Here is a 15066-nt window from a genome sequence, read left to right as displayed (position 1 = left end):
GACAAACACAACCAGAGTTTATCCAACCTGGCCAAGTTTCAGAAAAATCTTCATCAGGGGTCACAAAAGTTTCCACAATACATTCACAGATTCAAAGCATATACTGCAATACCTGCATAGAAAAAGCTCTGGTGCAATTCCAAAAGTCAGTAACCACCAAGTCTGTTCTACTTCTGCAGACTGTCTCCTGTTTGTTTCTGCTTTATGTTTTGGAGGCCATTGTGTTCAAAGATGGGATATAAGAAAAGAAATCAAATTACATGTTTTTCAATTGTAACGTTTGTGCCTCTGTGCCTGTTTATCTTGTATTAACCTCCTTAAGGACGTCTCAGTGCATCTTAGAGTTTGCGGAAAACTCCAGCCTTTAGTTTGACTTCTAAAGCACTGTAAACAGAAGTCCTTTAAAGTTATTAGGGGTGTACACTAAAATGTATTTATTTTATTTATTCATATACTGCAAGGTATCTATCAATGGCTTCTCTGTGGTTTACAACATTAAAACAAAATCAGAAAGAGGAGAGGACACAGGTTGTAGGGGAAGCAGAGGGTTAAGAGAATGAGAGGGGCAGGCAGAGGGGGCATTGGGAAGAGGGAAGTCCAAAGGCCTTGCAAAAAAGATGGGTTTTAAGGAGCGATTTGAATTTGAGTAGGGAGGGCTCAGTTCTGAGATGTGATGGGAGAGAGTTCCAGAGTTTGGGACCAAGGTAATTCAAGGCAGTTTCATGAGACATGGTGACATGAAGGGAAGAGAGTGATGGAAAAACTAGGAGATCACTGTTGGCAGAGCGGAAAGAACGGGAGAGATGTGGGAATCGAAAGGTTATTCATATAATCATGTGCGAGTGGGGATCAGCCCTTGAAGACAAAAACAAGAATCTGAATTTTGAATTTGATTTGGAAAGAAATAAGGAGCCAGTGTTCAGAAAGCAGCAGAGGGATATGATCGAAGCGATAAACACAATGAAAGAGTTTAACAGCAGTAGATTGGATAAGTTGGAGATGTTTAATGGAATAGAGAGGAAGGCCTACATAAAGTGAGTTGCAGTAATCATGATGACTGATGACTAAGGCTAGGAGAAGAGTGGGGAGATAGAAAAGAGTGGACTGAACATATATAGTATTTTTTGTTGTTGTTGTTGTTTAGAACAAGCAATAAAAAGAAGCAAAGAAACCCACCAAACAAAAACTGCCAAGTATGGACTTCTTTCCCTACCACCAAACTGAAGCAAAAAAGCTCTGCCTCAGGTACAATCATGACACCTCTTACCCTATCCATTTAAGATCATACAGTTGGGTTGCCAAAACCCACAAGAAAAATATAGTATGGGGTGAAGTCACTCCTTCCCCTCTACTGCTGTTTTTCAAAACTGTATCAGCCAGCCTGACACTGTAACATAGTAAATGACGGCAGTTAAACACCTGTACGGTCCATCCAATCTTCCCAACAAGATAAACTCATTTTAAATGGTATATGATACTTTATAGGTATACCTGAGTTTGATTTGTCCTTGCCATTCTCAGGGCACAGACAGTAGAAGTCTGCCCAGCACTGGTTTTGCTTCCCAATTACCAGCGTTGCCACCTAATCTCCGCTATGATTCTGTGGATCCATTCCTTCTAAACAGGATTCCTTCGTGTTTATTCCATGCATGTTTGAATTCCATTACCGTTTTCATCTCCACCACTACCTGCAGGAGGGCATTCCATGTATCCACCACTCTCTCTGTGAAAAAATACTTCCTGACATTATTCCTGAGTCTGCCCCCCTTCAACGTCAATTCATGTCCTCTAGTTCTACCACCTTCCCATCTCCGGAAAAGGTTTGTTTGCACATTAATACCTCTCAAATATATGAACATCTGTATCATGTCACCCCTGTTTCTCGTTTCCTCCAAGGTATACAAGTCTCTCATTATACGGTTTGCAATGCAAATTCCATACCATTTTTGTAGCTTTTCTTTCCCATCTTCCAGACTTTTTACATCTTTTGCAAGATACGGCCTCCAAAACTGAACACAGTACTCCAAGTGGGGCCTCACCAATGACTTGTAGAGGGGCATCAACACCTCCTTTCTTCTGCTGGTTATACACCTCTTTATCCAGCCTAGCATCCTTCTGGCCATGGCCGTCGCCTTGTTGTGTTGTTTCTTCACCTTCAGATCCTCAGACACCATATCACCCCAAGGTCTCTGTCCCGAGTTGAACTTACTAATCTCTCCCCTCCTCTCCGGTATCTCTCTTTTTGGTTTCTGCACCCCAAGTGCATCACTCTGTACTTCTTGGCATTAAATTTTAACTATCAATAACAATACTTCAGGGGTACCAAAAAGATCGGTTTTCAAAACCGCAATAATTCAAAATCAACTAAAATATGAAATAATAATAAAATTATTAATTATAGTGCTCAGACCCATTGCATATTGATCAATGGAGAAGCAGCTCCTAACAATTGCACTATTCACCATCATTGCACCAGTCCACCCCTGCCTCCCTAACACTTCAAAAAATAAAGTGCAACTCTCATAATACAGTTCAACGGAAGGAAAACTTTGTTATACAGTAGATATACATTTTTACTTATCTTGCAAACGTGTAAAGATGTCAAAACATGTCTTCTGATACAGTAATCACTGAACCTTGTTCAGAGGCAGTTCCTGCATGATCAATCAGAAATCAACTCCAAAAAACAAAAAATAAATCCACATTTTGGTGATATCTTTGAAAGATACCTTGTTCCAAACCATGCGCTTTTGAACGACTGTCAGCCTTCCCCTAGGTTATACTTTAAAAGCTGCTCTATCTCCTTTTTAACAGCACTTAAACAATAATGTGCACTAATTAGAAATAATTAGAATTTTTATGCACAACTCCCTAAGCGTAATCTATTATGCACTGCACCAAATTTTAATGCGCACAAGCAAAAAGGGGCATGATTATGGGTGGGGAAATGGGCATTTCTTGAGTGTTCTGAAATTTACATGCATAGTTATAGAATATGGCCCAATGAGTGTAAATTTACACGCTGGGATTTACAACGTGTTTTCGTTGTTATAAATGGAGGCGCTAAGATATCAACTAAGCATATTCTATATACCGCACCTAAATCTGGGCACCACTTATAGAATACGTTTAGTCAGCAATGATTTCCATGCTGATTTTTTTAGGTGCCACGAATAGAATCTCCGCCCTTAAGGGCTAAATTTCAGCACTTAAGCAGCCAAATGGTTACTCTGCCCCTGGCACACCCCCAACATAGCTGGCTTTGAGTTAGACACTAACCACAAATTTTAGTGGTACTTAGTCCGTTAAGTGCCACTGAAAGTTAGTGGCTAGCCCCGACCAAGCAATTTAACCTATTACCGGCTGGCTAAATTGCTTTGAATATCGGCCCTCATATCTTGTGACTAGTGCAACAAATTATATCACGCATTCATGCACTTGGGTGGCAATGACATCATTCATTGTTATTTCATAGATAAAAAAATGTCTTCACATTTAAAGGATTGCTGTTTTAGATCAATTTAATATTTGGAGTATGAGATTGATATTATGAAGGAGGTTGGACAGATCTTTAAAGATCTTTAGGTTGCAGAGCTGAAACAGTTATGTGTTGTAAGAGATCCTATATTCTAGATTCATTCTGTTTTGATGTCCTTTTCTTCCCTCTTATAGCTTTGAATATACATTTTGGGATGTGTGTTAAATCAGGAAGTTATTAGCTTGCCACTTGAGTCTATTTCTTTTCTCTTTTCCTACTTTTCATGATGTCACAGCTAGAACATAGCCTGGCTTGGATACAAGGGATGTAACGTGTTTGAATTCTAAGAAACGAACTGTTCCCAAATATTTCAGAAAATCTGTCTAACGTAACAAAATGCACTTAGCACAAACAGCGAGTAAGGGAATGATATAGGTAAAAATGTCTTCATTGATCAAATAACCCAAGGCTTTCTATTATACTTTTCAACAACTGACCTTACATCCCATCTGTACAGCCATTTGGTGTCCAGTTTTTTTTTGCTTTGTCAAAAAAGACTTTTTTCATTGAGAGAGAACATATGCTGATTGTCTCCTAAGGAGTTTTGCCCTGCCTTGGGACTGAGGGAGTCTACCTGTTTTCCACTGATAATAGCAAATATCTCCATTTAATTGTGCTGGATACTGTCAGAGTGTTTGAACCTTCTAATCTGGTGTTACTTCGAAGCAGCACCTGTATGGGCGAAACAAGGTCCACATCGGACTATTTATTTATTTATTACATCTGTACCCCGCTCTTTCCCACAAACAGCAGGTCCAGTGCGGCTTACATAGTAAAAGAAAGCATCTTACATGGTAAAGAATACAGTAAAGGAACAGTATTATAAATTGTGATGATCATAACTACTTACATTATGAAAGGCATTACAAAGGACATGTGAAAAGAACGTAATGAACTGGAATAGGGAAGGTAGACAAGGATATGATAGGTGAAAGGGAAGGAGAATGGGAGGGAAATGGTAAAGGATGGAGGGAAGAAGATGAGGGATTGAGTATAACATTGGGGTCAGAGTAAGCGTCGACGTCTTAGCAGGAGTATCATAGGTGATCTGGTAGAATTAAGCAGGTCCATTAGGGTAAACTTGCTTGAAAAAATGGGACTTTAACATTTTCCTGAAAGGTAAATAGTTATTAATAGCTCGGATGGGTCTTGGGAGAGCATTCCAAAGTTGACTACCCAGAAAGGAGAAACTGGATGCATACTATTTGATTAGTAAAGACATTTTTACCTATACCATTCCTTGACCCGCTGTTTGTGCCATCTCTTCTGGTGCGGATTCAGAAAGCCTCAATTGAGCTACAAAATACAATTAGTACTCAAGCACAGCAAGGGAGAAAAGCATTGCTATTTAACCTTTTTTAACGCCTTTCTGTGTCAATTTATAAACGTAGGTTATTGAAGCAGCCCATGCTACAACTAGCAACTGCCATTCCAATGAGACGGTGCTGATAAAGAATACCATGAACTCCCGAGTCTACATGCTGTTCTTGCTACCTCTTTTTCTCCTCCTGTCATTTGTCCGTAGTCTGAAGTATTTAGCATTCTTCTCCCTGCTGGCCAATGTGGCTATGCTGATCAGTATAGTCATGATATACAAGTATATCATCAAGGTACGTACAGAATCACAGGACAATAAACACTAGAAAATAGATAATAGTGCTGATAATATGAACGTTCTTTTTGTAAACCACCAAGTACTTCTGGATTGAGTGGTCTATAAATATTTTAAATAAAATAAATATTATTATTCTTCACACTATATACTAATTCGAACAGGCAAACCCATCAAGGCAGTTTACAATCCAAAATTTAAACATGAAAATTAAAACAAAGAACTCAAAACCTACCACAAAGACAAAGGGGTTGATATTCGGATCGCAGTAGCTAGCTGGGCTGCTTCCCACGGTTGGCACTGAGTCTGGATATTCAATGCTGGGCCAGTTCCGGCGACTGGAATTGAGTATTTGGTTTATTTTTAGCCGGTTTCAACTTAACCGGCCAAGTCAATATTCAGCGTTGGCTGGTTAAGTTGAAACCAGTTAGAGATAGGCCTGCTATTTCGGTGACTCAATTTGGCCACCAAACCTAGCTGGTGATGCACTGAACATTAGTGGATAGCTGGCTATATCGAGTGATATAGCTGCTTATCCACTATGCGTTGATCGTGATGAATATTCAATGGGAGATAACTGGCTATCTCCCACTGAATATTCACGGATACTATTACTAGTACTACTTATCATTTCTATAGTGCTACTAGACGTATGCAGTACTGTACGGCTGAGCCGTAGCCAGTTGAGCACTATTTAATCAGCCAGGAGCCATTCTTGGCTGGTTAAACAGCGCTGAATATCGGGCGGAAAGAGATCAATTTTAAAACAATGCGTCTACATTTAAGCATCTGGAGGACACCTATCAGGAGCCTGTTCTGTAAAGGAAAGCAGGTCAGGTTCCTACTTTTGTTTGCAGAATACTTGAGTCACAAAGGTATCTTTGCACCTATGCTGTTAGGTGCGAGCACTGACGCCGGCCATAGAGCTGGTGTAAATGCTCGTGTCTAAATACTGTCTAAATGCAATTCTAGTCCATTGTATTATGCTTTCCCGAAGGCTCTAAAGACGGTTTTATTTACTGAGAAGGATATTTTGAAGAGATAATTAATGGAATGGGTTTTTGAAAATTATATATTTAACAGATGTTCCTTCTTCTGTAATTCTCCTTAATTGAAGGATTTCTTGGTTGTTATCCACTTAGAATCTAGATTGAACTTAGTGGAATATACAAATCACTGAGAGGAGATATAATAGAGGTCTATAAACAAATCAGAGAAAATATTTCTTTACTCAATGTATAATTAAACTCTGGAATTCGTTGCCAGAAAATGTGGTAAAAGCAGTTAGCTTACGGGGTTTAAAAAATGTTTGGCTATCTTCCTAAAAGAAAAGTCCATAAGCCATTATTAAGATGGACTTAGAAAAATCCACTGCTTATTTGTAGGATAAGCTGCATAAAATGTATTGTTCTGTTTTAGGATCTTGTCAGGTATTTGTGACCTGGATTGACCACTGTTGGAAACAGGATACTGGGCTTGATGGACCTTCGGTCTGTCTCAGTATGGCAATGTTTACGTTCTTATGACAAATGTCACAGCAGGATGGTGTACAGAATTAAAACATTAATGCTTGTACTTGGTCATAAAAATGCAAAATAGAACAGAATATACCTGACAATTGTCCTAAACATGAAAATAGTAATAAACCAAACTATTAGAGTGCAAGGTCACAGAGGAACTGAGAAAAAGGATAATGGTGCCTGGAGTTAGGATTTAATAGTTTTAATGGCTATAGATTTAAAACCACATCTTACCTAATGACTGGCACTCAGATTTTGTATAAAGGGGTTCATAAGATCCTTTGGTAGCTAATGTCATTCTAGTTCACATTTTTCTTCTTTTCCCCACTGCTAGGATATCCCAAATCCAAGTAATCTGCCCTATGTAGCTGGCTGGAGGTCTTACACACTCTTCTTTGGCACAGCAATCTTTGCTTCCGAATGCATCGGAACGGTAAGATTCTGCTTGTCTGTCGGATAGCCAAAGCAGCAAATCATCAAATCTGTCCTCTGTCATTTAATAAATATTTTCAATCATTAATCCATTGTGTAGAGTATGTCAGCAACTTTGTGATATATTCTGCTTCCAGTTTAGCATTATGTGCCAGTTGTCTAAACCGTATAAAGTGACTACAATGCCGGTGATGTTGAAGAAGTACAGCGCAGTTTAATCTGGATTCTGGACCCCTGAAGCAGTAATTCAACGAAACCTGGCACTGAATTTGGTCTTGAGGAACACACAAAAAGTTACAGGGCAAAGGCTTGGAGATAATATTGCTATAATAAGTTTGGTGATATTCAGCAAATATGTTATCATGAGATATTTATAGGGAATGCATTTACATAAGATTGCCATATTTTGTTTGCATGTAGTTCAAAAAAGAAAAAAAAACTGAAAAAAACCCAACAAAAGACAAGAAACTGATGATTGAAAATAGCAGTTGATAGAGGACAGCTGTGATGATGTGTGGGATTCTTTGGGTAATACAAGTTTGGTTTTGTTTGTAGGCTAGAACATTTCCATAAAAGGGAAGCTGGAGAAGGCCTTTCACTTTCTGACTTCCTCTGCTTCTTTAACTCGCCATACCCAAGACAGCCAGTTGGTTGCTATTTCATAAGCATCCAGCTGATGGCTAGAGTCATGGTAAGGAGGAGGCGGCAAAAGAAGTGGAAACTGAAGACCAACAGGTCAACTTTTTTCATTCTTATTCTATAATAGCACTACCTTTCAGATCTTCTTTCTTAAAATGTGTAAGGTTTCTCCTCATACATGAACTATTTTAGTTTTGGCACAAAGAAGAGCCTATTTTAAAAATATTTTTGGTTGTGCTGTAGCTTTAAAAGAGGTTAGTAGAGAGTGGTGTACTGTCTCAGACACAGCCCCAAAATCTGTAAGGGAGACTACTGCTATCCCTGGTCAAGAACTCAATTATGTAGAGCTTTGTGTAGTGTCCTGGGAATCATTTACTTGCTCTCAGATTCACTCTGTTAGCTGGCAATAAGAAGCTGACGGGAAGTACTCCCATGCAAGTAGAGATTTAGGGCTGGATTCAGTAAGTGGCATTGAAAAAATTGGAGCTGAATGACATTCTATAAATGGACATTCCAGGATTGGCACCCTTCATAGAATAATGTTTAGCACCAGGATCCGTGCTCAACTTTGGGCACGAGGTGTTACACCAATTGAAACCAGGTATAAATCCCAGCATGCAAGTTGGGCGCTGATCCTTACTATTCTATAACACTGTATACATTTTAATGGAATGCCCATGACTACTTGCCCATGCCCCCTTTGCACATCCACACAGAGGGGTCCTTTTACAAAGGCACGCTAGCATTTTTACTCTGCACTAAAATTAAGTGTGTGCCAAATACTAGGGATGCCCATATATTCCTATGTATTCACTAGGCATATGTATACTTCTACTGATGGAGTAATTCAATCAATATCTTATAATACTCAGCTTTAAAATCACCTAAATATTATCACATTCAATGGTCTAGTTCAATGGTGCCCTTTAATTGGATCATTAGATCTGCGCAGCTACCTCTATAATGGCTAGAATGAGCCAAGCATCTTTAGGAGGTAGTGTCGTAATCCTCATTGATCCTATTATTAGGTTATATTTTTCAAAATTTTTTATCTTTTTATCTTTTTCATTAGTTATCATGAAACTTGTTAGCATAATACTTAGCTTTTTTTAAGCTTTTAATCTTCAGCGTACTTAAAAAAGCTAAGTATTATGCTAACAAGTTTCATGATAACTAATGAAAAAGATAAAAAGATAAAATGTTTTGAAAAATATAACCTAATAATAGGATCAATGAGGATTACGACACTACCTCCTAAAGATGCTTGGCTCATTCTAGCCATTATAGAGGTAGCTGCGTGGATCTGATGATCCAATTAAGGGGCACCATTGAACTAGACCATTGAAATGTGATAATATTTAGGTGATTTTGAAGCTGAGTATTATATTCATATATTCCTATGGGCATCTCTAGAGTTTAGTGCATGTTAATCATTAGCATGCACTAAAAATGTTACTGTGCCTTTGTAAAAGACCCCCAGAAACACTTCGGCACTATTCTATAAATGAGTGTGTGTGTTTTCACACCGATCTGCCATTTGTGCCCCATTTCAGCGTCTTGCATCCATTAGAACATATTTCCACACTGAACTGTAGCGCCTAACTTTTGTGTAAAGCAAACCAAGCTAGTAATGTTCGTCAGGTGCCGTTATAGATTACAGCTCCTGCCGCATGTCCTTGGGGCACCTAAATCACCCCTCATGCATGTATTATTATTATTAACATTTGTATAGCGCTACCAGACGCACACAGCGCTGAACACCTGACACAGACAGTCCCTGCTCAATAGAGCTTATAATCTAAAAAATGCATATGATTTATAAAGAAGGGTTTCTGAAAGAATAAAATTTGGACTTGTGGACTTTATGGAGATACTAGTAAAACAGGCCCGTTTCTGACACAAATGAAACGGGCGCTAGCAAGGTTTTCCTCGGAGTGTGTATGTTTGAGAGAGTATATGTGAGATTGACTGTGTGTGAGAGAGAGAGAGAGTGAATGTGCGAGTGTGTTTGACTGTGTGTGAGAGAGAGAGAGTGAATGTGCAAGTGTGTGTGTGTAACAGAGAGAGAGTGAGACTGCTGAGTGCGAATGTGTCTCCTCTGTCCCCCCTCCAGCCACCCAGCGATTCTCCTCTCTCCCCTGCTCCCTCTCCAGCCACCCAGCGATTTGACTTTTTCCCTTGCCCCCCTCCAGCCACCCACTGATGCTCTTCTCTCCCCTGCCCCTCCTCCAGCCACCCAGTGAGTCTCCTCTGTTCCCTGCCCCCCTCCTGCCACCCAGCGATTCTCCTGTGTCCCCTGCTCCCCCTCCAGCCACCCAGCAATTCTTTTCTCTCCCCTACCCCCCTCCAGCCACCCAGCGATTCTCCTGTGTCCCCTGCCCCCCCTCCAGCCACCCAGCGATTCTCCTTTTTCCCTTGCCCCCCTCCAGCCACCCAGCGATTGTCCTATCTCCCTTGCCCTCCCTCCAGCCACTCCTCCACTTTAATCAGCATATATTAAATTCCCTCCATGTGCTACAGAAAAGCACTGAGCACATCCTATATAATAAAACGCACCTCCAACGTTCTGAAGCCATAGTTCCGGAATGTTGCAGGAATGCTTCAAGGCTTGAAGGCTTCACTTTCTTGGCTTCAGAACGTTGGAGGTGCGTTTTATTATATAGGATGTGATTTTAGTGTTGGGTCCTTCAAGGCTTTGTTTATATATTTTTGTTTATTAGTAAATCTTGCTATATGGCTCCTCCTGTCAGACAAGTCAAAGTGGTTTACAAAACTAAAAGCGAGTTAGCAGAGGTCAGGAAATGAAAAGAAAAGGTAGGGGTCTTCACAGCAGTAGCCTCCCTGCATCAGTCCTGCTCTACAAGGACTGTCTGGGAAAGATAAAGGAAAAATTTATTTGCACATCTTTTTAAAGATTTCTTATAATTAGTTTCAGCCTGGAGTAAAGTTGGCAAAGCATCCCAAAAAGATGGGGCATGTTATAAGGTCATACAGATAGTTTGAGAATTCTCTTTAGAAGGCCTTATGGGCCATAATTAACATTTTGAATTTGATGTAATGAGAAACTTCTGGAAGCCAATGAGCATTTCTGAGTAAAGGGATAACATGATCGAATTTCTGGTCATTAAAAATTCATTGCTGTGTTCTGCAGTTACCTGAAGATGATGGATAAGATAACATGAAAGACTTGTAAACTGAATTTAAGAATTCAAAGTGACTGATCAGAAGTTTAAATATCAGCATGAGCAAGGCAGATTAGTGTAGAACTTTTTCCTTCTTGTCAGTTAGAATGCTGAATACCAATCAGTTATTCAGAAAGGCTGTGAAAACTACTCTGTTTAGAGAGTATCTGTTAACCAAATTTTGATTTATCTTACATTCGTATGTTAAACGTTTTTAGTATAGGTCTTTTGTTGTAATTCCTAGATTGTCCCAGTCTTCTTAACTGTTAACCTCATGGAACTGAATAGGTTATTTGTGGTCTGTAAGAACTGAAATGTTATGCTGTGAAAAACTTGAATGGCACAAATAGATTGGAGAACAGCGAAACAGGACTTGACGTCTGCAGTGATTTGGATAGTAAAGGAAAGCTGAGGATTAATGAAACAACCTAATATTATCAAAAAAGAGTGGAACCATCGAAGTATAACTCCTGTGAGACCACACTTCTGGAGATGCGTCAGTAAGAGGGTATGTTCTCCCAGGTCTAAAGGCAGCGCTGAGGTCTAAGGAGACCAGTAAAGCAACCTTTTCTCTGACAAGAAAACTATGTATTTCACTTATCTTCACTATGAGACTGGTTTCTGTACTATGGTGTTCTCCAAAGTCCAGTTGTCTAGGATGGAGTTTATTCAGTTTATCCACAAAGTCTCATAGTTGTATAAAAGCTATTTGTTCTACTTACATTTCCCCTCCTAACCCTTGATTACTAATATGTTTATGCTTATTGAATTTATATACCTCTTGGCCACCAAGGTGGTTCACAATAAAATAATTAAAACAGAATAGGAATGTGAATATAATAATAGGAAAGAAAAGCAAAGTTTTAACACACTACATTTCAGACATTGTGCCTCCAAGCGGCACAATCAGCTGCCAACTTTCAGAATGCCAAAGTCCTTAATGAAAAGAAAAGGTTTAAGTGCTGTCCTAAATTTTAACCAAGTACATTCAGAATGTAAGGGAAGTGGTAGTGAATTCCACACGTGGGCGTAGACTGGGGGGGGGGGGCGAGGGGGGGCAATGCCCCCCCCAAACGACGACGTGAGACTGGTGCCAGTAGTTTAAAAAATAAACAAGCAGGCACGCGCTCGTCTCCGTCTGCTTCGCTTCCCTGCCCTCTCTGTCTGCATCCCGCCTTCCTCTGATGTCATTTCCTTTCGGGCAGGACGCAGACAGAGAGGACAGGGAAGCGAAGCAGACGGAGACGAGCGTGTCTGTTTACCCCCTTCTCTTCCTCCCTCTCTCCGGAGCAGGCAGCAAGCATGCTTTTTCGCTTTTCTGTGTTCCTGGCAGCGGTAGCAACGTACACGCTGCCTTCGGCTCTGCCTGAAGCCTTCTCTTCAAGTTCCTGTTCCCGCATAGGTGGGAACAGGAACTTGAAGAGAAGGCTTCCGGGGCAGACCGAAGGCAGCATGTATACGTCGCTACCGCTGCCAGGTGCACAGAAAAGTTGAAGAAGACTGCTGCCTGCGCCGGAGGGAGGGAGGAAGAGAGGGGGTAAACGGAGTCACGATCCTGGACCTTGCAGGGGGGGGGGGTGGCAGCAGAGGGAAGATGGATGGAACTGGGAGGGGTGGGGGAGCAGAGGGAAGATGGATGGGACTGTGAGGGGTGGGGACCAGAGGGAAAGAGCAAGAAATGGATGGGACTGGGAGGGGTGGGGAGCAGAGGGAAGATGGATGGGACTGGGAGGGGTGGGGAGCAGAGGGAAGGAGCAAGAGATGGATGGGACTGGGAGGGGTGGGGAGCAGAGGGAAGATGGATGGGACTGGGAGGGGTGGGGGGCAGAGGGAAGGAGCAAGAGATGGATGGGACTGGGAGGGGTGGGGAGCAGAGGGAAGATGGATGGGACTGGGAGAGGAGAGGAGCAGAGGGAAGGAGCAGGAGATGGATGGGACTGGGAGAGGAGGGGAGCAGAGGGAAGGAGCAGGAGAAGGATGGGACTGGGAGGGTAGGGAGCAGAGGGAAGCCTACTGGAAAGAAGACACTGGGACCAAAGCGAATAGAAAAACTAAATGATCAGACAACAAAGGTAGAAAAAAGTATTTTATTCAGAATTTTTTTTTTTTTAATTTTTTATTTTGCATTTTCAAAGTTATACAAGCCAGAGTTCAAACACTACAATTCTCCAAAGTACATTAACTGGTCAACTCGTCAACATTGCCAAATTCTAACCAATATCAATAATGTATCTTCTGCCATAATTCCCATGCCCCCCTCCCTCCCAACTCCCCTATTTCACTCTTCTGCAGATTATGTGGCATCAGGGTTTTACAGTGGTAGCCATCCAAATTGTATAAGGTTCCCAGATCTTTTGATGTTGAGTCAAACGCCCTTTTTTTAAGGCTGTAAGTTTGGACATCAGTTGAATATACTCCAATTTTTCCAATACCATTGAGGTATCCGGCAGTCTCGGTTTTTTCCAGGCCGCTGCAAGTACTAATTTGCCCGCTACAAACACCTGGGTGGCAAATTGATGTATATGCCGTGGTATATTGGGTGGTTTAAAGTGTAATAGGCAATATTCCAATTTCACTTCATAATGTAAAGCTGTCACTAAGCAAATAAAATCTACAATGCTTGCCCAATACCTTTGCGCGTGTATACAGGACCACCAGACATGATACATATTACCCTCCTCTCCACAGTCCCTCCAGCATTTTGCTGAGCTTAGTCGCAACATTTTAGCCAAACGGCTAGGGGTGTAGTACCAGCTATATAAAATCTTATGTCCATTCTCTACCATGGTACTGGATACTGACACCCGCAGTAAAGATTTAAAAACCTTTGCCCATTGTAAAGGGTTATGAGCTGTTCCCATGGCTAGGTCCCATTTTTGTGTATAGTATTCTACTGGGTACTCTCGTGCCAATAGGGCTTTGTATATTCTAGTAATACACCCTCGTCCTCCTCCTCCCGTCATCCCCCTTTCCAACTGTGTTTCAGTTAGCTCGAGTTCCTCTCCCGCTTTTCGTTTAATGAAATTTTGCACCCTAACATAGTGGAAGGCCTGAAACGGGGAGAGCCCATATTCCTGACACAATTCCTGGTACGCATGAATCCTATCTTCTTTACACATTTGTCCCAGTTCATACAACCCCATTTCTTCCCAGTCTTTATATACCTTGCTAAATTCTTCAGATCCGAATTGAGGGGCAAATCTAAGGTAAGTATGTTGAAAATAAGTGCGCTCTGGGAAGAATTTTCCCCTTATCTTAATCCATATTGCTAGAGGCCATCGTAGAAGGTAGGGGCTTCTCCGGCTTAGTTCCGTAAGTGTCTGTTTGGGCAGCCATGGGATCGCTCTAAGTGGGTATGGTTCCAGCCAGTGTTGTTCAATGCCCACCCATATCTTCTCTGTGTTCTGGGACCAAGTTGCTAAAAGCCTAATATGTGCCGCACAGTAGTAATCATAAAAAGAAGGGACCCCCATACCTCCTCTGTCTCGGGGTTGGTACATTGTGTCTCGTTTTACCCTGGGCGGTCTTTTCCTCCAAATAAAGGAGAAGACTTTGCCTTGTAGGCCTCGAAAGAAGGCATCAGGTATGTCTATGGGTAGTGCCATGAACAAATATAGCAATTTCGGAAGCATTATCATCTTAACAGCATTAATCCTGCCCACCCATGATAATGTCAGGCCTTCCCATCTTTCCATTTCCCGGAGTAAGTCACGTACCTTACCCGGGAAATTATGCTCGAATAGGTCCTCTATTCGGCGTGTGATATTTATCCCCAAGTATCTAATGTATTTAGATGCCCATTTATACGGGAATTGTCTTTTCAGTAAAGCTAATGTTGAATTAGGTATATTCACATCAAGTGCCTCGGATTTGTCAAAATTAATTTTGAAACCCGATAGTGCCCCATAATTTTGTATCTCTTCTCCTATCACCTGGAGGGCCCTTTGAGGATCTTTTAGGGTGAGGAGAATGTCATCTGCGAAAAGGAGTATCTTAGTTTCAATGCCCCCTCCTCTAAGGCCCTTTATCTCTTGATTCGCTCGAATCTTGGCGGCCAGTGGTTCCATCACCAGCGCAAACAGTAAGGGCGACAGTGCGCAACCCTGTCTGGTACCTCTGTGTAGGAGAAATGGACTTGTTAAT

General features: G+C 41.3%; 1 protein-coding gene across 1 annotated transcript in view; it reads left to right on the top strand.

Moving 5' to 3' along the window:
• The window catches only part of LOC115476820 (proton-coupled amino acid transporter 1-like), a 147265-nt gene that overhangs the window by 63497 nt on the left and 68702 nt on the right, over positions 1-15066 (top strand). Inside the window, exons 6-7 of the mRNA XM_030213395.1 lie at positions 4930-5148; positions 7005-7103. Coding sequence (XP_030069255.1) covers positions 4930-5148; positions 7005-7103 — 318 coding nt within the window. The remainder of the gene's footprint in view (positions 1-4929; positions 5149-7004; positions 7104-15066) is intronic.

This window comes from Microcaecilia unicolor, chromosome 8, assembly GCF_901765095.1.
Source record: "Microcaecilia unicolor chromosome 8, aMicUni1.1, whole genome shotgun sequence".
NCBI classification, from domain to species: Eukaryota; Metazoa; Chordata; class Amphibia; order Gymnophiona; family Siphonopidae; genus Microcaecilia; species Microcaecilia unicolor.
Note: the sequence above shows the minus strand (reverse complement) of the source record. Positions and strands in the feature narration are given on the sequence as shown.